At 47.1% G+C, this 24,085-nt stretch overlaps 2 protein-coding genes and 1 long non-coding RNA gene across 5 annotated transcripts in view; 2 read left to right on the forward strand and 1 right to left on the reverse strand.

Annotated features, from left to right (window-relative positions):
• Nucleotides 1-89: 89 nt before the first annotated feature.
• On the forward strand, nucleotides 90-23,676 carry NTHL1 (nth like DNA glycosylase 1). Of its 3 annotated transcripts, XM_072599534.1 has the most exons (7): nucleotides 164-314; nucleotides 1,241-1,482; nucleotides 2,046-2,216; nucleotides 9,067-9,226; nucleotides 18,552-18,657; nucleotides 18,981-19,138; nucleotides 19,836-23,676. In XM_072599534.1, the coding sequence occupies exons 1-6, from the start codon at nucleotides 200-202 to the stop codon at nucleotides 19,102-19,104; spliced, it is 918 nt and encodes a 305-aa protein (XP_072455635.1). In that variant the 5' UTR covers nucleotides 164-199; the 3' UTR covers nucleotides 19,105-19,138; nucleotides 19,836-23,676. The 3 variants fall into 3 exon arrangements, with proteins under 3 accessions (XP_072455637.1, XP_072455635.1, XP_072455638.1); XM_072599536.1 differs by lacking the exon at nucleotides 19,836-23,676 and having other exon boundaries at nucleotides 90-314; nucleotides 18,981-19,253; XM_072599537.1 differs by lacking the exons at nucleotides 164-314; nucleotides 19,836-23,676 and adding an exon at nucleotides 884-923 and having other exon boundaries at nucleotides 18,981-19,253.
• LOC140498591 (uncharacterized) lies at nucleotides 9,237-18,545 on the forward strand. The gene is made up of 3 exons (XR_011965139.1): nucleotides 9,237-13,885; nucleotides 16,106-16,190; nucleotides 16,316-18,545. It is a non-coding gene; the product is annotated as an uncharacterized lncRNA (long non-coding RNA).
• The window catches only part of NHERF2 (NHERF family PDZ scaffold protein 2), a 30,494-nt gene continuing 26,711 nt past the window's right edge, over nucleotides 20,303-24,085 (reverse strand). The window contains exon 7 of the mRNA XM_072599532.1: nucleotides 20,303-22,941. Within this exon, the coding sequence (XP_072455633.1) occupies nucleotides 22,783-22,941 (159 nt within the window). The 3' untranslated portion in view covers nucleotides 20,303-22,782. The remainder of the gene's footprint in view (nucleotides 22,942-24,085) is intronic.

The following is a 24,085-nucleotide window of genomic DNA, read 5'->3' on the forward strand; positions in this document are numbered from 1 at the left end:
AGGGACCCAGGGCGGAGCCGGGATTTATCACGTGACTGAGTCTTCCGGTCCGCGCTTCCGGTCCTCGCGAAGCTTCCTCTTCCACTGAAAATGAACGAGGTGGGCGGAGACTCGGCGCGATACGGGCAGAGGAATTGGTCATCACGTGATGCAACCGCAACGCCTTCCGGGAGTTGTAGTCCACGTTGCGTAGTCAGACATGAGCACCTCAGCTGGACCCAGGATGGTGACCCGCTGCATGAGCCGCTGTTCTGGGCAGCAGCTATTCACAGAGGATAAGCTTCCACCGTCCCTTGGCCAAGAGGCAGTCGCAGGTAGCACCGCTGTGTCCTCCCTCTACCCATCTTTCACCCTTAAACTTGGAGGCTCAGGATCTGAGTTCCAAATCTGACTGTACCACCCTTGTAACGCTGGGTTTCAGTGTCCTTCTCTGTAAAATGAAGTAGTTGGACGAGATGACCTCCAGGGCCTGTCCACTTCTGTATCTCTAGTTGCTGCCCCAGAGGAGATGATGCATGAATGTTTCTGGGGACTGAGGAGAGGGAATTGAACCCATGTTAGAATCCTAAGTTGCGGAGTAGGGGGTGGGGAGGAAGGAAAGAGAGGGAGAAATCTGAGGAGGGGATTCCGAGGGGAGAAAGAGGGACAGGACAGAATCCCCCAGACTATGAGGTAGAAGGGTAGGAGGAGCCCTGAAGTAGTAGGATAGAGTGGGTGGGATCCAGAAGCACGTGGACATCGGTTTGTTCATTTATCCAAAATTTTTTTCTATTTATTTATTCGAAAAAACCCTTTTCCTGCCTTATCTAGGATAAGGCTTCCACTAAACTGTGACAAACATAAGAGTTTGAGTCATTTCCCATTTGGAGCTGGACAGAGGCAGAGATAAGTCTCTTTGCTGCTTGGGAATGAGTTGAGCTACAGTAGGTGACTCAGGAAAGATTTGTTGGGTGGTTTGGGGAGCATTAACAAGGTAGGGGGCTTTTCTACCCAGGGGTACAGAGAGCACAGCCCAAAAGCCCATCCCATGTTATGTCATTAGCTTCGTTTTCTACCCATTCTACCAATGTCTGACCTTGGAGAGCCGGCCTGCCCACGCCACCCCCACTTCTAAAGGAGAAAACAGGAAGGGCTGGAGGGAGAGTGAGAATTTGAAACTTAAATTTTTTTTAAAAATGAATGTTAAAATAATAATGTTTTTAAAGAGTATATTCAGAACTAGAGATTGGACTCTTTGCAGGGAAAAGGGAAAGACCAAAACCTCCAAGAAGACAACGGAAGGCGAAACTTGAAATGGCTTACGAGTCTTTGGATAGAGATGGAGATGTGGAAAATGATGACAGCACTCCCAAGAAACCCAAGTGGGAACCCCCAAACTGGAGACTCCAGCTAGAGAATATCCGAGAAATGAGGAAGTCAAAGGATGCACCTGTTGATCACATGGGGGTTGAGCACTGTTATGACCAAAATGCTCCTCCGGAGGTAAAGAGGCTGGACTAGTCCTCTGCCCCATACACCTTGGTTTGTCAAGTCTCAGTAATCTCTAAGCCTGTTCTGTCTTTTAGGGTGGGAGGTACCTTTCTGTCAACTCCCAGGACACCCCTAGCTTCAAAACCAGATTCAGCCTCTATTGAATAAGAATTTTATTTTGTCAGATACCTTTTAAGGGAGACCTAGAGTCAGTGTCCTGCCAGGAAACTGACTTCAGAAATTGGCCATTCTTTTGGACCAGTAAGATGGTCTCACTACCTGGTATTGTTAAGGGTTAGCAAAATAAATTCCTCTTCCTTTTACATTCCTGTGTGATGACCGCATTTGGTACCTCGGAGGAAACCATGGCTTTAAGCCTCAGATTTTGCAGAGCATCCCTTTCATGATTGCCACTTAGCTCTGGTTCTGATGAATGCCACCAACTAGCTGGGTGCTATGTTGATCTATAGAGTCTGCTCTGAAGGTTTTTACTCATTTCATTGCTCCAAGTATCACCTACTTCCTAGTCCACTATTCCATATGACTTCTTCTCTTTCCTGGTTTCTGCCCAACAGGTGATGAGATACCAAGTGCTGCTGTCACTGATGCTGTCCAGCCAGACCAAAGACCAGGTCACAGCAGCCGCCATGCAGCGGCTTAGGGAGAGAGGCCTGACTCTAGACAGCATCTTGCAAATGGATGACAATACCCTGGGTCAGCTCATCTATCCCGTTGGCTTTTGGAGGGTGAGTTCAGGCCCAGGGGGGGTTTTCCCAAAGCTATGAGGTAGCATCCTCAGAGCTGAGAAGACCAAGGTATGACATCAGGTTTAGCCAGCTTTGGAAAGGGCACTTTCTTTGCCAAAAAGACTTTATAACTATCATCGTTATAATCACCGGAAGGGCTGGTAGCTTTCTATTCCTAGCAATTTACTACTGCTACTACTAATAATAAGCAGAAGTAGTTATATAGCATTTATTATATACCAAGCATTGTGCTACAATGACAATGATTCTTTCATTGGGAATTAGGTGCTTTTTTTAATCTCCATTTTACAGATGAGGAAACTGAAGCAAACAGAGGTTAAGTGATTTGCCCAAAGTCCCACAGCTAGTCTGAGGCTGGATTTGAACTCAGGTCCCCCTGACTCTAGGTCCATGGCTCTCTCTCTCCAGTGTAGCCCCTAGCTCCTTAACTAGGAGTTTACTGTGTTTTCTACAAAGATACCATATCTTCTGCCCCTGCCCTCTGAATATTTGCACACTGATGCAGAGAAATAAGTATATGACATATTTATGATATGTTAAAAGTAAGGGATACATTCTAAATGAAGAACTTCTATGGTAAGTGTACATCAGGGACTAGTCCCCCTAACTTGGCACAAAGAGAAAAGGTCCCTCAATCAGTAATTCCTTACTGAGCTCTCCTGATAAAGGAGACTAGTCCCTGACAACTGAGAATTCAAACTATTAGGAGTAAAAGGTCTCACATCAAAAGAAAATAAGAGACAATAGTAGGTAAGAATTGAATGTCAAAGGAACAAATTGTTCCTTTCCCAGGAGGGCAGGCAAGGAAAGCTTCATGAAAAAGCAATGATGGGGGTAGAGGGGTTTAAATGGTAGAGGACTTCTGATCTGATCTGGGTCTTGAAAATTGGCAAAGGTGGAGGTGGTAGCTTGCAACGTCATTTAACAGAAACTCCTCTCTGCAAAGTTATGGATCTCATAATTGTCCAATTAAAATGTGATTGAGGTGAAGGTAGATTACAAAGGACAAACTAAAAAGGTGCTAGAATTAATAGAAAACTCAATACACTTCCTTCTTAATTTCTCTGGAGCATTGGATGTGGTTAACCAACATCTGCTCCCGAATTCTTTCTCCTTTCTGGGTTTTCACTTCCTACATGGCCAACACTCCTCATTGCTGGATCCTCATCTGTGTTACTCCCACTAGCTGTGGGTGTCCTCCAAGGCTTTGTCCTGGATCTTCTCTTTGCTGTCTCATTTGATGATCTCATCAGTTCCCATGACTTCAGTTATCTCTATGTAGATGATTTCCAGATATATAGATCTGGACCCACTCTAACCACCACCACTACTACCCCCTAACACACATGTCTCTTGAGTTCCAGACATGTGTCATCAACTACCAAGCTGAACATTTTGAACTAAATGTCTCATGAGTATCTCAAACTCTGCATTTCCAAAATGGAACCCATTATCTTTTCTCCAAAAACTCTCCCCTCTTCCAAACCACCCTTTTACTATCAAGGTACCACCATCCTCCGAAGCACCCAGGCTGGCACCTTGGTGTCCTCTCCAACTGCTCACTCACTCTTATCCCACATATCCAGTGTGTTGCCAAACCTTGTCATTTCTCCCTGCACGACATCTCTTTGTGTTCCCTTCCCACTACTCACACTTTTCAAACTTCAGGCCTTTGTCATCTCTTGCCTAGATTTTTGAACTGGTCTTCTGGCATGGCTCCCTGCCTCAAGTCTGTCCCACTCCACAGCTACAAAATTGAAGTGTAGGTCTGACCATATTTCTGCTCCTCTCCACCCCAACTACAAGATACAAAATATTGTGCCTTGTTTGCCAAGAAGTAATAGCTGTTTCAAAGGAATACAATCTTTGTCACCACATTGAGTCAAAACATTCCGACTTAAGCAAATTGGACACCAATGAAAAACAAAGTGTCCAAATTATTGAAAAAAATCCCAGTGGGGAACAACAGTTTTTCAAGAAAATAAACTCAGAAAATGAGATGGCTACTAAAGTTAGTTTTCAGATTTCTAAAGAAATTGCTGCTGCTGAGAAGTCTTCTACTGAAGGTGAATTCATAAAGAAATATTTGCTGATTGCAGTTTCTGGATTGTGCCCTGATAAAGTGTTTTTGAGAAGTAGTTTAATCATTAATTATACCTTTACTTGGAAAGTGAGCCACTAAAAATCTATCTGCAGCCCAAAGAAGATTAGCCTCTTTTAATTTTGGCCCCTACCTACTGCCAAACTGTGCAGATCTTTTCTAGCTCCTTTGTACATGTCTTGTATGTTCTTGTTTTTTCCTCCTCCTCCCCCACCGAAATATAAGACAGGGTCAGTTTTTGTCTTTCTTTGCATCCCCAACACTTAGCATAGTGCCTGGCATGTGGAATGCACTTAAATGCTTACCAGTGGATTTACTGAGAAGAGTGAGCAAAAGAGATAGAAAAAAAGGTAAATTGGTATCAAAGTGTGGAATGTTAAGCTGAAATGTTTGGATTTTTATCTTCTAGTCAATGATGGAGAATGGGGGACATTTTTGGTATTAAGCAGGGGAATGACATGATCAGAGCTTTGTGTTAGGATAATAAGTCGCAGGATTGGGGCAGATGGGTAAGCAGAGACAGGAGGCAAGGAGACCCAGTAAGAGGCTGTTATGATAGTTGAGGCAGGAAATAATGACTTAGGTAGGAATAGAAAGGAAAAGACAGACCTTGGTACCAAGACGCTTCTCAGTGGAAGAATTGGCAACACCTGATGTCTGCCTGAATGAATCAATCAATCAGTGAATGAGACGGACTTCTAGCCAAGATGGCTGCCTGAAGAGACAGTCAGCTGAGCTCCCCAAAACCTACTTCAGGAAAAAAAAACACTAAAAACCCCACATCAGACCAAATAATAATTGGTAAATCCATGAAAACCTACGGAGACTTCATCCACCACAGAGCTGCACAAAAAAGCAGCCAGAAGTCCACAGTCAATAAATAAGAACAGTTGTAGGGTATATCAGAAACCTCAGCTCCTGACTCAGGCAGACCATGGGGCCACTTCCCAGTATGACCAGAGCCAAGCTTTCTATCCAGAGGGCCCCCCTAAGAGCCTCAGGGTGCTCAGAAACCCACAGCAGGAGCCTTTGAAGGGACCAAAAGCAGCAGTGACAAGTCCAGGCACAACAGCATGTAGACCAAGACACCAAAGGCCCAGGCTCTTAGGACTCTGTCCTGAGTACTACCATAGAAGGCCTTTTAGATCCATTGCTCTGCACTTCACAGATGCTGGAAGGTAGAGATCAGAGCAAGAACTCAGGTGATCCAAGATGAGAGCAAGAAGGGCAGACCAACCCACCTGAAAGTACAACAGTGGGGAGACCCCAACCCTTATCAGTGCCCTAATTCAAGAACTAAGGATAGAAAGATGAAGCAAAAGAAGGTACAGCCACTATAGAGAATGATCATGGATCCAGAGATGTCCAAAAATCCATCCCAGAAGGAAAGCATTGTTGTTGTTCAGTCATGACCCTATTTGGGGTTGTCTTGGTGAAGGTGCTGGAGTGGTTTGCCATTTCTTTCTCCAACTCATTTTACAGAGGAGCAAACTAAGGCAAACAGAGTCAAGTGACCTGCCCAGGGTCACACAGCTAGTATGTATGGGAGGCTGGATTTAAATTCAGAGCCTCTTGACTCTAGGCCTAGCACTGTATCCACTTTCCCACCTAGCTGCCCCCCAGAAGGAAAAGATAACTCCATAACAACTACGTGTAGTCATTGAAAGAAAGAAATGGATTTTTCCAAAAGTATGTCATTTATATATATGTGTGTGTATGTCTATGTACGTATATACATACATATATATATACACATACATATGTATATATGAAGCAAGAAATAAAAAGTGAAATAAAGGCTCTGAAGGAAAGAATTAGAAGAATAAATAGCTCTGAACAAGAATAAAGAAAATGAAGGAAGCATGCACTTATTAAGTGTTAATTATGTGCCAGGGATTATTGATAAAAATAGAAAATAAGAGTCCATAGGAGGAGACACCCCATATAGGAGAGTTCAGCAACAGGACCAATGAAAGAATCTGGTCCTGAGGGTGCATCTGCAATACCCATGGGGTCCTTGGAGTATGTAGGCAGTTCAGATGGCAGTGTGGAGGCCTGCAGGGCATGGGAGCCATTAGATGGGGATGGAAAGAAGGGACAGAAAGAGGCAAAGAAACCCACATTTCAAACCTGGGTAATTGGGAGAATGGAGGTATGTCTTGCAAAAATAAGCACGTCAGGAGAAGGGGCATGTTTTTGAGGGGAAATGATGAGTTTAGTGGAGTTTGAGGTGCCGTGGAGATATTCAGGCAGAGCTGTGCCATTGGCAGTTGGAAATGTGAGGCTGAAGGTCAAGAGAGTGGTTGGCACAAGATGCACAGATCTGAGAATCTACTATTTCTCAGTTGTCCTTTCCATTCTTCTTGCTTTCCCTACCCCCAAGCCGGCTTTCTTCACCATCCCTGTCTCTGGGCCCTTCCCTTCCTGTCTTTCAGTGATCTGTAGGACATGTCGGTCCTCCCAGTTTCCCCTGTTTACCCCATGGAATTTGTCACACGCCCCTCATCCAAGAGAAACAAGTAGATGATATTCTCAACAGCTCTCCCCACCCCCTCTCCTCAGTCCCAAATCACTGGTACCATCTCCGGCTGTCTACCCCTTGTGCCTAAGAGCCTTGCTCTTGGAAATATAGAAGCTAAATATACCCAATTCTGCTTTACTGCCTGTTCCTGGAGGAGGTACCCTGCAGGGTGGAGTCCATTTCCCAGCAGCATTGAGCGTGGGCTTTATTTTGTCAAATGTGTTTTTAAATAGTCCTCTGTGTTTAGTGCCTCAGAGGGTATATTTCCCACCCAGGTCTCTCAGCTGTGTGTCTGTAGCTCGTGGGACTGCAATAAACAGGCAACTTAGGAACCAAGCCTGCTTTGGCACAGAGAAAATGCTGCTTTCTCTCTTTATGTCCCCAAACTCAGGATGCTTTGGAATGAAAGGAACCCTGAAAGTCCCACAGTCTCCCCTCCAGAGTTTTTCCCAGGATGTTCATGGAGGAAGCCCTGTTTTGAAGCATCAGGCTTGTGGATCATACAGACCTTGCCAAAGGCCAGGCTTTGTGTGGGATATGAGACATCAGCCAGGCTGACCCTGCCCCCATGTTTCCCTCCCGTTACTTTGCAGGGGAGTTCATGTTCTAGCTTATTAGGACAAGATCACACTGTTCACAATGATGAGCTAACGGTGTCATGGGCCCTTAGCCAGAAGCTGCTATTGTGTCAGGCTAGGGGAAGACCCTGTCCCAGGCTTCCATGTACTAGCAGTGCCCTGTTCAACTTGACCCTGGCTTCTCTTTGGCTTTGTGCTCCAAATATCCTGAGCTCAAATACACACCCATCCAAACAACCAAACAAACCTCCTGTTCTCCCCTCACCTTCAAGGTCTCTGGCTCTGTTAGCTTTCAGTACACGTGGCACTCTTCCCATGAGGAAAGCCAGGAGAAAGATGTAAACACCAGGAATTTCTTACAGGCCATATTGGTGCCTCACAAGCCTGCTGCCATGTAGCTGGCCATGAATATAGGAACTCCTTTGCAGCAAGGGATGTTGGCTGACAAGGCCACGTTTCTAGGCATGGAATTCACCATAAGGGAGAACTTGAAGGGACTAGCCGCACAAGTCTCTATGGGGAACAAGGTTCTTCCTTTGTCCTTACCACTGTCCCTCCAAGCCTGTGGTCGACCTTCAAGGGGTTTTTTGGACAATCTAATACTGGCAGGCAGTGTGGTGTAATGGAAAGAACCCCGGACTTGGAGTCCAAAGACCTGGGTTCCAGTGCTAGCTGGCATTTACTTTAATGGCCATGTGACCCGCTCTGAGCCTCAGTTTCCTTGGCCATAAAATGCGGGGACTACCTTTCTCATACAGTTGGTTGTGAGGAAAGGTTACCCCCCAAACAGCACAGAACTGTATATAGAAAGAACTATAAGCTTTTGTGGTTACTTCTGGGTTTGTTCTACTGCTCCTCCTCTGGTTTCTTTATAATCTGCCATACTCTGTGGATCCCTGGGATTGCAGCACCATTGGTACCCAGATGTGAAGGACTTAGGCTCCTTTTCTAGGATCAAATAGTATGACAGGGTCTGGCAGCACCTGGCTCAAAGCCAAACCTCTAACCCATGAGGCACTCGCCTCATTCAGATGACCAAAAAGGATTGGGCTTGATTGGGCTTGTCTAAACTGCTTCCTAGTCACCCTCCCTAAATCTGGGTGGTACATGAATGTAATGGAATACCACCATCATATAAATAGGAAAACTGTAAAGTGCTCTAAAATACTAATAACTAGAGAAATGCAGATTAAAACAACTTAGAGGTAATACCTCATACCTATCAGATTGACTAAGTTGACAGAAAAGAAAAATGACAAATGATGGTGGGGATGTAGGAAAGTAGGGACCCTAGTGTACTGTTGTTAGAGTTGTGACCTGATTTAACCATTCTGCAGAACAATTTGGACCCATGCCCAAAGGACAATATAATTGTGTATACCCTTTGACCCAGTAATACCACTAGTAGGTTTGTATCCCAAAGATATAAAAGAAAAGGTTCTGCTGACCCAGACCAGGGCAGTTTGCCATGGAGAGCAGGAAGAATCGGTGCTCCAGTCTACCTTTGTTCCAAGCTTTGGCCTGCACTGAGCAGCCATGGTCTGTCGTTGGAATGGGAGTTGTGGGACCCTAGAGAGAGGCCTATTGTTATCAGAGAACAGAGAACTGATCTTAGCTTGGATCTTTCAGAGCAAAGTGCAGTATATAAAGCAGACAAGCAAGATCCTGAAGCAGCGATATGGGGGCGACATCCCAGCCACCGTGGAAGAACTGGTGGCACTTCCTGGCGTTGGACCCAAGATGGCTCACTTGGCCATGGCCATTGCCTGGGACAAGGTGTCAGGCATCGGTAAGTGGGGCATTTTACTTGCTGGTGGGTGGGTATGGTTCCTCCTTGTGAGGGACAGATGGGACAGGTGTCATGTCTCTTGTTGCCATGGAAAGAAAATTGATATTAGAGAAGCAACGGGACTTAGTATAGCTGCTATTTATGTTTAATAACCAGCATTTATAGCACTTTGAGGTTTGCAATATGCCTTAGGGATCCTCAAAATAACACTGGGAGGTAAGTGCTGTTATGGTCCTTATTTTACAGGTGAGGAAACTGAGGCAGGCATTGATTAAGTGACTTGCCCAGGGTTACACAAAATCTAGCTTGTGTGCCTAGATTTGAACTTGAGTCTGTCTGACTCCAAGTCTGGCACTCTATGCACTGAGCCACTGAATTTCAGCTGAAATCTTGGCCCAGAGTTTCACACTTCACCCTTGCTGGTCTTATTTAAGTCATTGGTATAGCAAGCACTAGATTTGAAATCAGGAGACCTGGTTTCATATCCTAGCTTAGCTATTAACGATGATTGGCTCTTCCTTCATTGGGCCTCCCTTTTCGTCTCTATAAATGGAGAGTTTGGACTAAATTATCTCCAAGGTCTCTTCCAGCTCTGAATCTGAATCCCCAACTTCTTCACCCAATCATAAGAACAGACAAAACACTGGGGAATTATTCATTCCAAAAAGTCTTTACCTCCTTAACATTTATATATGTCACCCTCTCTGCACACTGGGGGAAGGTGGCAAAAGAAAAGTCTGAGCCCTGCAGGAAATCAGAGTCTAGTTGGGAAGAAATGATATACAATTACACAGGAAAAGCCTCTCATTTTAAGAGATGAGGTAACTAAGATCCAGGAAAATTGGGGGAAGTTGCCTACAAGTCATACAGGTTTGTAAGTAACAGGGCTAGGATTCCAACCCAAGTCATCAGACTCCAAATCCCAGACTCAGTCATCAGAGCCCGGGCCTCATAGGAGGCCAGCATGATGGCAGCAAGAAGGGTGATTAGCAGCTTCCAAGAACTGTACAGACACTAAGGTTTGTAGGAACTTGGAGGAGAAAGGGAGGAGGCACCAGTGCAACCTGCATTGGTAAAAAGGGAAAACTTCACAGAAGAGGAATAATTTTATCAGGGCCCTGAAGGTCAGGAAAATGTGGACAGGCAGAGAGAATGCAGAAAGTATCATTCAGTATACTGTGTGTCTTGGAAGTGCTACATGTAGGGAACAAATAAGAAGAAAGGCCTTGCTAGAAGAGACATATGTTGGGGAGCAAAGGAAGAAAGAGAGGGTGTCGCAAAAGTCTTGGTTCTAAGGTAGAGTAGCCTTTGGGACACCCTGTAGCTGAAGAGGTAGGAAGGGACCAGACTGAGGGGGGCTTGGAAAGCCCAGCCAAGGAGTTAAGTCCCGGTCGTAGACCGTAGGGAGTCATCGAAGGTTTCTGAGCAGCGTGGGTTATATCAGGTGTCTATGAGAAAATGACTCTGGTAGTGGGAAAGATTGGAGTGCGAGGGCCTCTCCCTATCTGTCTTTATTTGTGTCTCAGAGGACCTAGGGCTTTGGAAAAAAATGAATTAAGCTTCAAACCCAAGAGAAACCTAAGTCTCCATTCCTCTGTGACATTTTAGCCATTCCCCCCCAACTAGTTTCAACCCCTAGGGAGCATGAGCCTGCCTGGAATGTTGAGTAGCTTGAATTGAGGTGAGTAGTTAACTATTAGTAATACTTTATAAGCCTACAGTGCTTCGTGCTTTTCAAAATGCTGTAGAATCTCCTATTTCAACTTTTCTTCCAGACAGCCCTGAGAAAAGTAGGTTGGACATTGTTGGAGAGACTGAGACTCAGAGAGGTTCAGTAATACTAATTAGCAATGCACATTTTATGTAGCTCCTTACTTGAGATTTACAAAGTACTTTCCTCATCGCCTATGAGGTCATAAAAAAATAGCATTTTAGCCATTTTTATAGATGAGAAAAGTGAAGCCGAAAGGTTAAATGACTTGCCCAAAATCTTGTAGCTAGTGAAAGTCAAAGCTAGGATTTGAATTCAAACCTCTCCCTTACCACACAAACCAAGATCTCCTGATGATCAGCCAATGAGCTTCAGGCTGGAGGCTTTGGAAGCAGACCCATTAGACCAGGAATTCTTAACCTAAGGGTCCATGAACTTGGATGGGAGAAAAAAAATTACATCTTTATTTTACTGTTTTACTTTACAATTTACTAATTGGTTTACTTCATAATTCCGTGTTTTATTTTATGTATTTAATAACACTCCTCTGAAAGGGGGTCTTTAGGCATCAACAGATTGCCAAAGTAGTCCAAGACACAAAACGGGTTAAGAACCCCTGCTTGGTGAACAGCAGTGATTCTTCTACATTTGTTTTTAAATGAATAACCTACAAAGCAGCCTCAGACATCCTTACAAATGTCCTGAATAAAGAGCTCAGGCATTTGGTTCTAAGACCTTCACAAGGTTCTGGACACAAGCCTTAAGGAGGGTGAGAATAGGGCTCTGAAGTCAGCTAGACTTCCTGTCTCATGAAGAGTGACCCTCTTTCTTTTATCCCAGATCTCAGCTTGGAATTATCTCTCCCATATGTCTTCTAACAGGTGGACGCTCGAGTCCCTACAAAAGAGCAGATGGTTTTGCATTTAAGATGTCTGCTGTGTCGTTTGCCTGGGAAGCCATTTCAGTGAAGTAGAGAGATAGGTAGGACCTGGGCAGTCAGTTCTTTCTCCCCTGACCTGGAGTCAGTGTTTATGGTTGGATTCTGCATGATACTACAACTTGCGCTTGAAGATTGTTTCTGACACTGTCCTCAGGCCCTCTCTGCCCAGGTCTGTCTCTCTGAGAGGTGGCTGCTTGAAAAAGGGTATGGAATTAATAGATTGATGGGAGCTTTGGTAATGAGGTATTTAAAGGGCCATTTAGAGATAGGAGAAACACAGGAAATGAGTGTTTAAATGTCATTCTCCTAGTTTTGTTCAGAGGCTGGTGATTCTGTTGCCCCAAGCTGATACTGGCTGGCACTGGAAAGATTGGTGGGCTATGCCTTCCCAAGTCCCAGGTGACAGTTGGGAAGCTCCCAGACAAAATCAGATCATCTTCCCACTGGTGTCTCAGAGAAAAAGAAGCGAGACAATTGATCCCCGAGCTAGTGTGTGAATTCTCCAGATGGAGACCACATCATAGACCCTGGAGGAGATAGGAGGAAGAGACTGAATTCATCTGAAAAGTGGATAATGGACAAACTGATCTAGATGCCTACATCTCCCCCACATCGCCTCCCCAAACACACATACATCCACCCCAAATGTGAACATTCTGGCCCTTCTGAGCACACCCTGCAGTGTGAGATCCGCCTGGGCAGCATGGCTGGCTTCCTCCCTGCCTCAGAGGGAAAAGAGCTGGCTATCACTTCACATCTTCCAGGGATCACAGTCCTGATAAGTTCCTTAAGTGACAAGAGGGGTCCATTGGCCAGCACTTTGAGAAAGTCAGGATTTGAGGTATGTTCCAGCTGCAGCCTCTCAGTCTGTCATGGACAGAAAACCCTATTCATGTCATGGGGAGAGAGTTTCAATTCCCTGGCTTGCCAAGGGCATTTGACATCCCCATTTCTTGGTTACAGTGTCCATTAGTCTTCAGAGAAATATATTAGAACATGGTTCTCTTGAGACGAAGTCAAACATGGCAGGCAAGGGGGAGGTGGGTTGGGACTGGAACATCTTATTTCATTTTCACGGAGACCTTGGTAGGACATCTTTATCTAAGGACTTTTAATGCCTGTATTTTTCCCCTTTTTATATCCACATGCTCCGTTCTCAGTCTGCCCCTGCCTGGTCTCTTTTCCACACCGAAGCCAGTTAAGCTGTCTACAATAATTCTTCCTTCCTGAGTTAACCAGCTGGTATCTATAAAGCACTTTAAGTTTTGTAAAACATTACATAAATATTATCTTGTTTTAGCTTCCCAGCAACTCTGGAAGGCAAATGGGGAAACTGAGGCAGGCAAATGAGTGACTTGCCCATGGTTACCCAAATAGGAAGTGTCTGAGGCTGAATTAGAACTACGTTCTTCCTGATTTCCAGCCATGTGCTCTTTATCCACAATGCAGCCTGCTGCCTAGCATGATATGGGCACTGGAAGGAGCAATGGGTCTGAAGTGAGAGGAGCTGGCTTCGAATTCTAGTTCTGCCACTTTACTCCCCATGTGACCTTTGTGAAATCACTTCTCCCTGAGCCTCAGTTTTTTTTTCTTTGTAAAATAAGGGGGCTGGACTGGATGATCTCTAAAATGGCTTCCAGCCCTAAATCTTGGGACCTGTATGTATCATTCTTAGGTGTGTAGCTAAGCAGTAGGAGTGAAGCAGTGGGAGCTGGACTGGGACCTAGCTCTGCGGGCAAGGTGAGTCCAGCAGGGGGCGCCCAGTCACTGGACTCCTTGGCAGGCGCTGCGCCTCACCTCCCCAGCCCCAGCCTCCAAGTTGGGATGTCCAGGGGGTCTTCCCTTGCCACAGGAAGGACACCAGATTCCCTAAAAACAGTTCTATTTGGTCAATTCAGCCAACATTCATAAAGCAGCTGTGATGCTCCATGCAAAATGGTGGAGACCCAGAGATGAGCCAAAACCTGGTTCCTGCCTAAAGCAGCTATATCAATCACTATAACACAAGGTAGAGTATCGTAAATTTATACTCGGGGCCCCAACGGTGGTGTTTGGGGTGTGAAAAGGGAGTGATCCCTTTCAGGAAGGCTTTCTGGAAGAAGGGGCCTCTGAGTGAGACCTTGAAGGACAGGGAGAATTCCAACAGACAGATTGGGAGGAGATCATTCCAGGCACAGGGTGAGAGCAGGGGGCAGAAAGCATGGGATAGGTCAGAGGCAGGATAGTAGAGCAGAAGGGGCTTTGGGGTTAAGTTAGAGACCTGGGTTAGAATCCATCCACTACTTTGTATGGTATGAGTCACCTTGGGTCCTTACTTCCTTTCTCTAGGCCTCAGTTTATCTATAAAATGAAGGTATTGGACTAGATGGTCTCTAGGGTCTATCTTTAAATACTGTCAACAGAAGAAATCAAATTTACATAGAAAATAGGGAGCATGAGATGCGATAAGGCTGGGCACATTGTGGTAGGCCTTGATTGCCAGGATCAAAGTTTTCCATTTTGCTGGGTCACCAGTGGGCCAGCATTGAAGGTGTTTGAACTAGGATTGGAACACGCTCAGAACTGTGCATTAGGAAGATTACTTTGGCAGCCTGATGAAGAATAAATCAAGGGAGGAGCCATGGGTGCTGTGAAATTTGATGTCAAAGAGCCCAAGTAAAAGTCCTGGCTCTGACTCCTGCCACCCGTGTGACCTTGGGCAGCTCAGTTGCCTAATCTCTTGGGTTCTCAGTTCCTTCATCTGTAAAATGACGGGGTTAGACAAAATGATCTATAATGTCTTTTCTTCCCCTACCTCGTGATCCTGTGACTAGATGATTTTTAAGATCCCTCTCTTCACACCAAGTCTGTGTTCTCATTAAAGGGGTGACTACACTAGTCCAGGTGAGAGGTGAGACACCTGGGTTTGAGTCCCTGCTCTCATATTTCTGTGACCATCAGCAAATCACTTTACTTCTCAACCTGTTTCCTGATCTGTAAAATGGGCATAAAAATACTATACTGCCTGTACAGGCTTCTGGGGGAAATGCTTTGCAAATCTTAAAGCGCCATGTAAATAAAGTTACACATATGGTGCTTTTTACCTATTTTCTCTCATTTGAACCTCTCAGCAGCCCTGCAAGGTAGGTGTTGTTTATTATCACCATTTTACAGTAGAGGAGACTGAGGCCTAGGGAGATTAAGTGACTTGCCCAGGATCATACAGCTAATAAATGTATAAGGCAGGAGTCAAGCTCAGCTCTTCCTGACTACCCACTCCACTAGCTGTCTGCCTCCATTATACTGTGACTTAGAGCACTGAGGGGAGAGGGAAGGGATGCTGCACGCTGGAGCTCAAAGGGACTTTAAAGGTCATCTCATCCATCCTGAAGTCAAAGAAACAGAGGGAGGAAGGGGCTTGACCAAGGGCATACAGTAAACATATGGCAGAGGCAGGGCCAGACCCCTGCTCTCTGATGTATACAAGGCTCTGTTCCTTATCGAGGTCCAAGGATTCCAGGCTTAGAGATCTCATGCTGGAAGGAATCAAGACTCATCCCCACCCTCATTTCATACTCCTTTAAGGCCCTCTCCTTGGTCCAGCCCCTTCGGTTTTCAGAGGAAACCTAATGCCAGCGACACTGTGATTTTTCCAAAGTCACAGAGGTAGTAAGTGTCATAGAGGAGATTTGAACCCTGTACCAGGCTGCCTCCACAGCATGGTACAGTAGGAAGTGCCCTGGGCTGTCACAGTAGGCACCCCACAAATGTTTGTTATCTTAGAGTGTAAGAAGCCAAAAGGGGAGGGCTTGTACCTACCCTGCTGTTTGGATAGCAGGTCTGGTTTTAACCATTTAGCTACTTCCTAAAATGGGCAGGGCTATTTTTTTGGTTTGAGCACAGGCGGGGGGGGGGGGGGGGGGGGGGGGGGGGGGGGGGAGCGGTTCTGTCTTTGGCAAGCTGTGAAGGCTGGCTTATCACAAAGAAGGAATGTCCTGGATTTCAACACATTGCCCTGCCTTGGGTATAATTCAGGTTACAGTACTGTTTGGCACTAAGCTGTGTTGGGAAAATAAATGACCTGAGGCCAGAGGGGCTCCTTGGGGCCTCTACTATTGCCTGAAGGGAAAGAAGGAAGAGGGGAATTCTGGGCTGGAGGGAGGGTCTGTTCACTAGGTGTGAAGGCGCCTGTTCCTTCCTCAAGCCCCCAGGATGGAATAGTCATGTGACTCTTTCCCTTGCTCCCCAGCACTTTGTCCAGAATAAAACCCCACTGCTGAGGAAGGGCTGCAGCAGCTGGGTGAGGAAGGAGTTAAAGTTCCATCTTGGCCCAGGTAGGAACCAGCTAAACCCTGCTTGGCTATCCTTGTGACCTTCTTGCCCTAGCCATCTTGCTTAATGACAGCTCTGTTGGCAAGGCTGGCCTCCCCAACTGAGGTGATCTCATTCCCTGCTGTAGGGATGACTGCTGCTGCCCTGATCGGAGCAGGTGGGCAGGCAGGCAGGCAGGCAGGAGCTGAGGGTTCTTGGAGGCCTGCAGATTGACTGCAAGGTTGGATCAGCTTCCTCCTCCATCCGCCTGAGAGAGGCACAGAGTGATGAGTTGTTCTTCAGCAGGGACACAGGACCAGACACCCCAAGCGTCGGTTCAGAATTCCTTGGAGTGTAATACCCATCTGGGGAGCGTGGGGCCTTTGGAAGCCTCCGTCAAGACTCTGACAAGCTGCTGACACAGCTTTTTGCACCAGATGGACCCCAGAGCCATCCACACATTGTTTCTTCATGGAAAAGAATTAAACTGCCCAGAGAAAGAGAGAGTGGGGGGAGAAAAAGGATAAGAAAGCTGATTCCCAGCAGCCTGACAGCTCTACACAGGAAGTGAAGAGGAGTTCTGTATCCGGAGAGGATCCCTGGGGTCACCTCCCCTGAACTGCTCATCCTGGCTTGGCCTTCCCTAACTCACTGTCTATGGCTTTCTCAGCTGCTGAGATGGTGAGGATGAGGCTTGAGGAGAGAGACCTGGATGTGATTAACAGGATTCCCACAGGAGAAGTGCAAAATGAGAAAAAGTTATGGGAGCTAAGATCTGAGCTGCCTTGGAGAAGAGGGAGATTGAGGGGTGACAGCATTATTCCAAGGAGAGTCATTATTTGTCACAGGGGACACTCAGGTTAGTCGTAAGAAAGGAAGTCAGTGCTCATTCGGGGCATCCCATTCTCTGGAGCTTGGTGTGAACCTATGTCAAGGATGGAGGTTTAGCATCGTGGGGGAGGATAGGGTGGCTAGGAGGTAGATGCTGAGGCAAGTCAAGGAAAGAGGGAGGAGACTTCCTGGGCTGTGTGCTGTGGTTTGCTCCCAGCCTTCTGGGGGTGAATAATTCATATTGGTTTAGCAATTCAGCAACACTGAACATTGCAGGCAAAGTAAATAGCTCTGGGCCGGATCCATTCAATTAAAAGTCCCTAAGCAGTGACTGTTGGGACTTCATTTCATTAGGTTATCCTGACATCCCTGGATAGCTGCCCTTGACTGCAGTGGGAACTGGATGGGACAGTAGGGACAGCCAACCACCCCTCTTAGGCAGGCCAGGCCCTATGGAGGGGTAGCATCCTGGCCTCTTCTTTCTCTGTGATGAGCCCTTCACTTCAAATATCTGTTGATAGAAAAAGACAAGGCATATTCCACCTGGAAAAGTCTTGATTCAGATGGTGCCTCCCCTGCCTCTAACCCTGATAGCACCAAGTTCAGCTCTGTAGACCCTAGAAGGGGTGGGGAACCTGTGACCTCAAGGCCACATATGGCCCTCTAGGCCCACAAGTGCAACCCTTTGACAGAATCTGTGAAACGTGGATTCTGTCAAAGAGCCCCACTTGAGGACCTAGAGGGCTACATATGGCCTTAAGGCCAAAAGTTCCCCACCCCTGCTAGAGACTTTAAGAGAAACCTCAGACTGAGCCAGATCGTGGTTAAACTCAAACAGATGAGAATCAATATGGCCCCATGGAAAAATTCCAAGCCTGGGAATCAGGAGACCTAAATTGTACTCTCAGCTCTGCCACTAGGAGAAAAACCTGTTTCCCCCTACTCCTCACTCCCCATTCCCTGCTCCTCTGCAGAGGTGCAGGCAGGAGGAGAGGAGAGGGGAGGCAGTCCATGGACGTAGAACATTGTATATCCCATCAGATTTGACTGGTTTTGCTGAACTTTTATTTTTTCTTTTTATATTCTTTGTTCTAAGTGATGGCTCCCTGGGTAGGAGCAAAGGGAGAGACACAGGGAAATGTAGGCGATATTGGGAAAAAAAGATATCAATAAAAACCTTTTTTTTTTTTTAAAGAGAAATAGCTCTGCCACTAATTTGCTGTGTAACTTTGAGCAAGTCATGCTACCTTCCTGGCCCTTAGTAATCCCATCTCTAAAACAGGGATAACAGTCCCTGGCTAGTCTCCCTCACAGAATTGCCTTGAGAATCAGGTAAGATAATGGATTCATAAGTGCTTTGCAAAGTGCCCTACAGATATGAAGGGCTATCACTGTTACTAAGATGATAATGGACACTCCACTGTCTTCCCCTGTGACTCTGTGGCTCTGGGCAGGGGAATCTGGCCCTGGAAATGTTCTGGGCTCAGAATAGAGACAGAAAGGGATGCCTCTACATGAGCTTAATTAATCCCACTCTGTGTCTGCCCCTGTAGCAGTGGACACACATGTACACAGGATCACCAACAGATTGAAGTGGACCAAGAAAGAGACCAAGTACCCTGAGGAAACCAGAGCTGCCCTGGAGGACTGGCTGCCAAGGTTTGTAGAGGCAGGAGCTGGCCTAAGATGACCCCTAGAGGAGCCAAATCAATTCTGATTTCTCTAGTTGAGTGCTACAGTTTCCTGTAGCACTCAGCCTTCAAACTCAGTGATGGATATGAGCAAGGAGAGCTATTTCAAAGGCCTTGGTCCTCCCTGCTCCCATCGGGCCAGAGTACAGCTAGCCTGAGAGAAGAGCCCAGGCTGGACCTTCTGCTTCAAAGAGGATACATGGGTGGGGGGCACAGGGCAGGGCTCACTCTAATCTAGTACCTGCTGGCCTGCATACTGCATTATGGAATCTTTTTTTTTTTCCCTTCTAGGCAGCTGTGGAAAGAGATTAACTGGCTGTTGGTGGGCTTTGGCCAGCAGACCTGTCTGCCAGTGAACCCTCGGTGTGGGGATTGCCTCAACCGAGGCTTGTGCCCAGCAGCACGGAGGCCTTGAAGAAGGCCGCCTCAAAGATCCCTTCAGTGAGGAGGTATGGGGGAGGGGGGAGTCAGATGGACAGCCAGCCACTGTCAGAACTCCCATCAAGTGCCTAAGACTTGTACCCACATTGGGTCTGTTTAATAAAGTTTGATGTTCTTTTGTGATTGGGAATATGGGTTACTTTAGTCCACGAGGGCGCCAGGAACTGAGGCTGAGCCAGGGAGAGATTAGCTGGGAGGTGCTGGCTGAGGAGACAGGAAATCTCAGGAAACCTCAGCTGGAATAGAGGGGACTGAGGCCAAGTTTTGGCTTTGGGGGCATCAGCATCCCCTTCTATTTACTCCATACTCCATGGAGGATAAGTGAGTTAGTGACTTCTGGAAAGGTTCTATGCGTGATGACTTCTGTGTTGAAGAGGGGGCACACAGCAGGGCAGAGCAGATGAGAACATGGGCCAACTAGTAAGTGAGGAAGTTGGGAAATAGGGCTAAAGCTAGCTTCTGGGAAGGCTGTTTGGACAGATCCCCATGGGACCCCTGGCAGCATGGTCTGAGGGGCCGGAAGCAAACCCCCATGTTATCTTTGCCTCCAGCTGACTGGCCAAACCCCACCCTGACCCAGCTGAAATGCTTTCCCCCAGGCTTCCAAGAGCTGGACCCTCCTACTCAGAAGTTAAGATCATAGATAGATCTCAAACTGGCAAGACCTTAGCTGTCTATGTCTAGTTCAATCCCTTTATTTTACAGATGAGTAAACTGAGTCCCTGAAAAGCAAAAAGATCTGTCCAGGGTCCGAGAGGTCATAAACAGCAGATCCAGGACTCGGACCCAAGTTTTCTGACTGCAAACCAAGTACTTTCCTCCACATCATAAGGTCCAAGGGCTCCTTGGGGGAACCCGTGCAGTCCTCGGGCTCTCCCTTGTGAGTTAAGACATTCACCCAACTTCTTTTCTGTCTGCAAGTCAACCTGGCGGGTTAAGAAAGAAAGAGAAAAGACCAGCAGGCATGGCTGGCTACACATGCCTGGGGCTGAGTTGCCCGACACCTGCTTTCCTGTTGCATTGTCTCAGAACTCCCAGTCACAGCGGTTCAGTGAGCCCGGGGTCCTCTTCTCTCCCTCCAAAATGGGAGAACCCAGGGGAAGCTGCTTGAAGTCTGGCCCTCCCCCCAGGTGCATGTGGTCTGGATCACACAGAAACAAATCAAGCCTGGCTTCCAGCTTCGCAGCCTATCTTACTGTACATGGCAAGTCCAAGTTTATTGTTGATAGTAACCGTGCACATTACAGCTAACAATGCCAACAGCTTATACTCGCATTGATTTTCAAGGTAAATGGAGGGAGGGGAAAGAAAGAGTTATTACTCTGATACTACAAGAAAGAGAGAGATAGGTGATCTAGGGGGCACTATCAGCGGGCAGCTTCCTTTTGCATTTGCAATCATGCATACCTGATTTCAGCTGAGGAGCAACCTTGGTTCTACCTTCCCCACTGTAACTGCCACCATAAACTCTCCTGAGGTCAGTGGGTGAGGGTGTGCCCACCAGGTTTGGCCCTTACGCAGAAGAGGAGACAGTCTACTCCGCATCTTGCTTTTTACATGGAAGGAAGACCCTGTCTTCAGGCAGGGTCACGCCCTACACCTGGAGGCTAGAGCCATACCACAGTGCAACAGTGAGTTCAACTCATACCAGGTTTTCTCTGCCAGAATCACTGTCCATTGGCTGTCTCTTCCAGAAGCACCAAACAACCAGAAAAGCATTCTCCAGTCAATGAGTGGCCCAGTTCCTCAGGGAACAGCTGGATATAAAACCCCAAAATACAAACTCTTCATCAGATCTGGGACCCCAGTGGCTACTGTGCATTTCAGACCCCTGCCCCCAACCTCACCATGATAATCCCTCATTCTGTCCTCACTCCATCTTCATTCCTTCACCCACACACACACACAAAAAAAAAACCAGAACAAACTCTACCAAAGCTGATCTGACTTTTCCCCCTAGCCCTGAGCACTTTCCTAAAACACTTCCCTTCCCCACCTACCCCCAGAGCTCAGCCCTCCCTGAATGGACTGGGACACCCTGGAGAATCCTAAGGCACCTTTTACATTTACAAAACAGTATACAGAGACTTTTCCCCAGGAGAGCCCCTGGGTACCATCTTCTTCCAGGCCAGACCCTTTTCCACAAACTGTCCTGGTTGCTCTGGGCTAAAAGGCTTCCAGCTGGCAGTGGCTTTACGAAGAGGAGAAGACCCCAAAGGCATTTTAATATTTGACCCCAATGGGGTTCAAAGGAAACATCCCCAACCCAAACATCTGTCTTCTCCACACATCAGTCAGCAACTTAGAAGGACTGGTGTATTAAAAAATAAACTCCCCAAAGGTCTGGATTACTTGCCCTCCAGACTCCAAGGTAAGAGGCTGTCCAAGGAAGAGGGTGGCAATTGCCAAGAAGGCTTGAAGCATTGAAGGAGCCAATCTGAGAAGGGCAGGAGATGCAGAAGCTGTAGATGTCTTGGTCACCAGCTCAGCCCATTCAAGAACAGGTGCTAGAGGGGTTTGTGGGTGCAGCAGCCAACTGCCCAATGAGGCTCATGCAGAGCAGGGTGGACCCGTGGCCCACCAGTGCCCAAGGCTTGACCCAGGTTCTAGGCCCACGTGGAGCAAAAGCAGCAAAGCTCATGAGAAGTCCAGGTGACAGACTAGGGGGCCCCTCAGCTCTGGGCCCCCACTTGCCTCCAGGCACCTAGGTTGGTCCCTTGAGCTATTTCCAGCATTCCCAGATGGAGCAACCTCCTGAGAGACCCCAAACTGGGCAAGGTTGGCTCAGTGCCCCCAAATGAGCTTCCTTCCCTCCCACCCACCTGCAGGGCTCATCAGCTGCCAGTTCTGGCCTTGGTCCCCTGGTCCCGGTGACTTTAACAGGAGAGGAATAGTGATTGTGGGGAGGGGAGGGGGAAGGAAAGAACTGCAAAGAGGTGTTTGTTTTGCTGCCTGAGAGAGAGAGAGAGAGAGAGAGAGAGAGAGAGAGAGAGAGAGAGAGAGAGAAAGAAAGTGTGTATCCATGTGGGGGGAGGGGAGATTCGTGGCAGTAAATGAAAACATGTGTAACACAAAAATTCCCTTAAATCCACTGGCCAATGGAAAAAAAACAGTAATAAAGGGTCTCTCTCTTACTCTGCCTCTATCTTTCTTTGTCTGTTTCTCTCTGGCTCTCTCAATTTCTCTCACTCTCTCGCTCTCCTCTCAGGGAATATATCCCCAAAGAGATAAGAACAAGCACTAGGAGTTTCAGCAGGGGTCCAGCACCCAGGGTCAGGTTTGGTTCCTGGAGCTAAAAGGACTCATTCTCTGGTCCTGCCTCCCTGAGGCTCTGGTGGGGGTAGGGAGGATGGGGAGGGAAGTGGCTCTTCCAGCAACAAGGGTGCAGACAGGCAGTGAGGCTTGGGGAGGGGAACAGACCAGGCCAAATCCTTGGGACCAAGAGGAAGTTCTTCCCTCACCCCCACCCCAACCTCAGCTAGAGGCTCTTCAGACACAGGTTGGAGATATACTAGAGCTCGGGCCTCAGGAAGGGGGTGGGGGCAGTGGAGCACAGAGCCTGTGACTCCTGGCAGGAAGTTCCCTAGTTCCCTTCCTTCAGGGAGAAGCAGGAGGAGCCACTGGCTGTGGGGGATGGGGAAGGAACCGGACTTCAGAAGTTGCTAAAAATCTCTCGCTTCTTGTTCCAGTCCATCTGCGGTGCCCTCTTGTTGACTCTCTTTGCCCGGGCCTTCTCCTTGGCCTCTGCAGCAGTGGGACTTAGGTGGAGCCCACTCTCCTGGAATGGGTCCCTCTTGGCCATGTCATTGTCCTGTGGGGGCAGAGACAAACCTAAGATGGAGAAAAGAGGGCCAAACCACTGGATATTCCCCAGAGGTACCAACCTCCCCCTCTGCAGTCCTTACTTATAGAAAGGGAGTGGAGAAATAGGCCACCTGGTTGCTGTTTATCAACATGGGATGTGCACCCACACAGAAGTTAAACACTCATCCTACAGCTGTTCATCTGTGTCATGCACTCCTCCCAGGAATGGGTGCATGCACACCTACGCACACCGACAAAGTATACAGGTGGTCTCACAGCTCATTTAGGCCATGAGCTAAACCCTCCCTGTCAGAGGATGACGGGTTACCAGCCCATCTGAACAGGGAGCTCTGCAAGAGGAGGGCAACTAGCTCCTCCCTCCAGAAGTTATCTGGCTAAAAGCAGAGGGCTCAACATAAAATCTGCTTCCAATTTTCCAGGAACTGAGTAACCGATCTGTAAATTATCTGCTACATTTGATGGCTCAACATCAGAAATGGATATAATTTTATCAACAAAAATGACCCTAAAGAAGATTGACTGCCATTTACCTTAAGCTCCCCTAATAACCCCTCAGCCTTGCCATCTGCCCAGCTGCTGAACCCTTCCATCTATGCTGTCTCCCTCTGCTAGAATGTCAGCCCCTTGAAAGCAAGGGACTTTCTTATCTTTCTCTTTGTATCCCCAATTTAACAGAGTGTTTTGCATCCTGTACATACATAAAAAATATTTTTTTAATTCATTCATTCATCTGGGTTCTCTAATTTTTTACTGTAACAGTTTATGGGTCAATGTGGGGTTGCCCAAAAATCAGATTCTCAGAATTGAAAGGGACTTCAAAGGTCACCTAGTTCAACAAGAGTTCCTTCTAGAACAGACAAGCAGTCATCTATACCAAAGAACTTTCCATATAATGAGATAGTCCCTCCCATTGTTGGACAGCTCTCCAATCTTGCCCTCATCCCCATCTTCTTTTTAAGATATCTAGGTGTCAGTCTATGGGATTTTTGCCAGTGGTTCTCTTGAGCAAGGCCATTGGCCCAGACCATACGTCTGACTCAATGTCCAGCGGTCAAAGCAGAAATGCAAAGAGCAGAGGTGAAGCAGACAGAGGGATGAGGATGGATGAAGGGAAGAAGGGAACTGACAAA

The sequence above is a fragment of the Notamacropus eugenii genome, chromosome 1 (assembly GCF_028372415.1).
Source record: "Notamacropus eugenii isolate mMacEug1 chromosome 1, mMacEug1.pri_v2, whole genome shotgun sequence".
Classification (NCBI taxonomy): domain Eukaryota; kingdom Metazoa; phylum Chordata; class Mammalia; order Diprotodontia; family Macropodidae; genus Notamacropus; species Notamacropus eugenii.

What these genes read in the sequence shown, in the direction of transcription:
- NTHL1 (XM_072599536.1), top strand. Translation starts at nt 200, where the DNA reads ATGAGCACCTCAGCTGGACCCAGGATGGTGACCCGCTGCATGAGCCGC. An exon ending in ATCCCGTTGGCTTTTGGAGG is followed by an intron (nt 2,217 to 9,066) that starts GTGAGTTCAGGC and finishes TGGATCTTTCAG; the next exon opens with AGCAAAGTGCAGTATATAAA. An exon ending in GGACAAGGTGTCAGGCATCG is followed by an intron (nt 9,227 to 18,551) that starts GTAAGTGGGGCA and finishes CTGCCCCTGTAG; the next exon opens with CAGTGGACACACATGTACAC.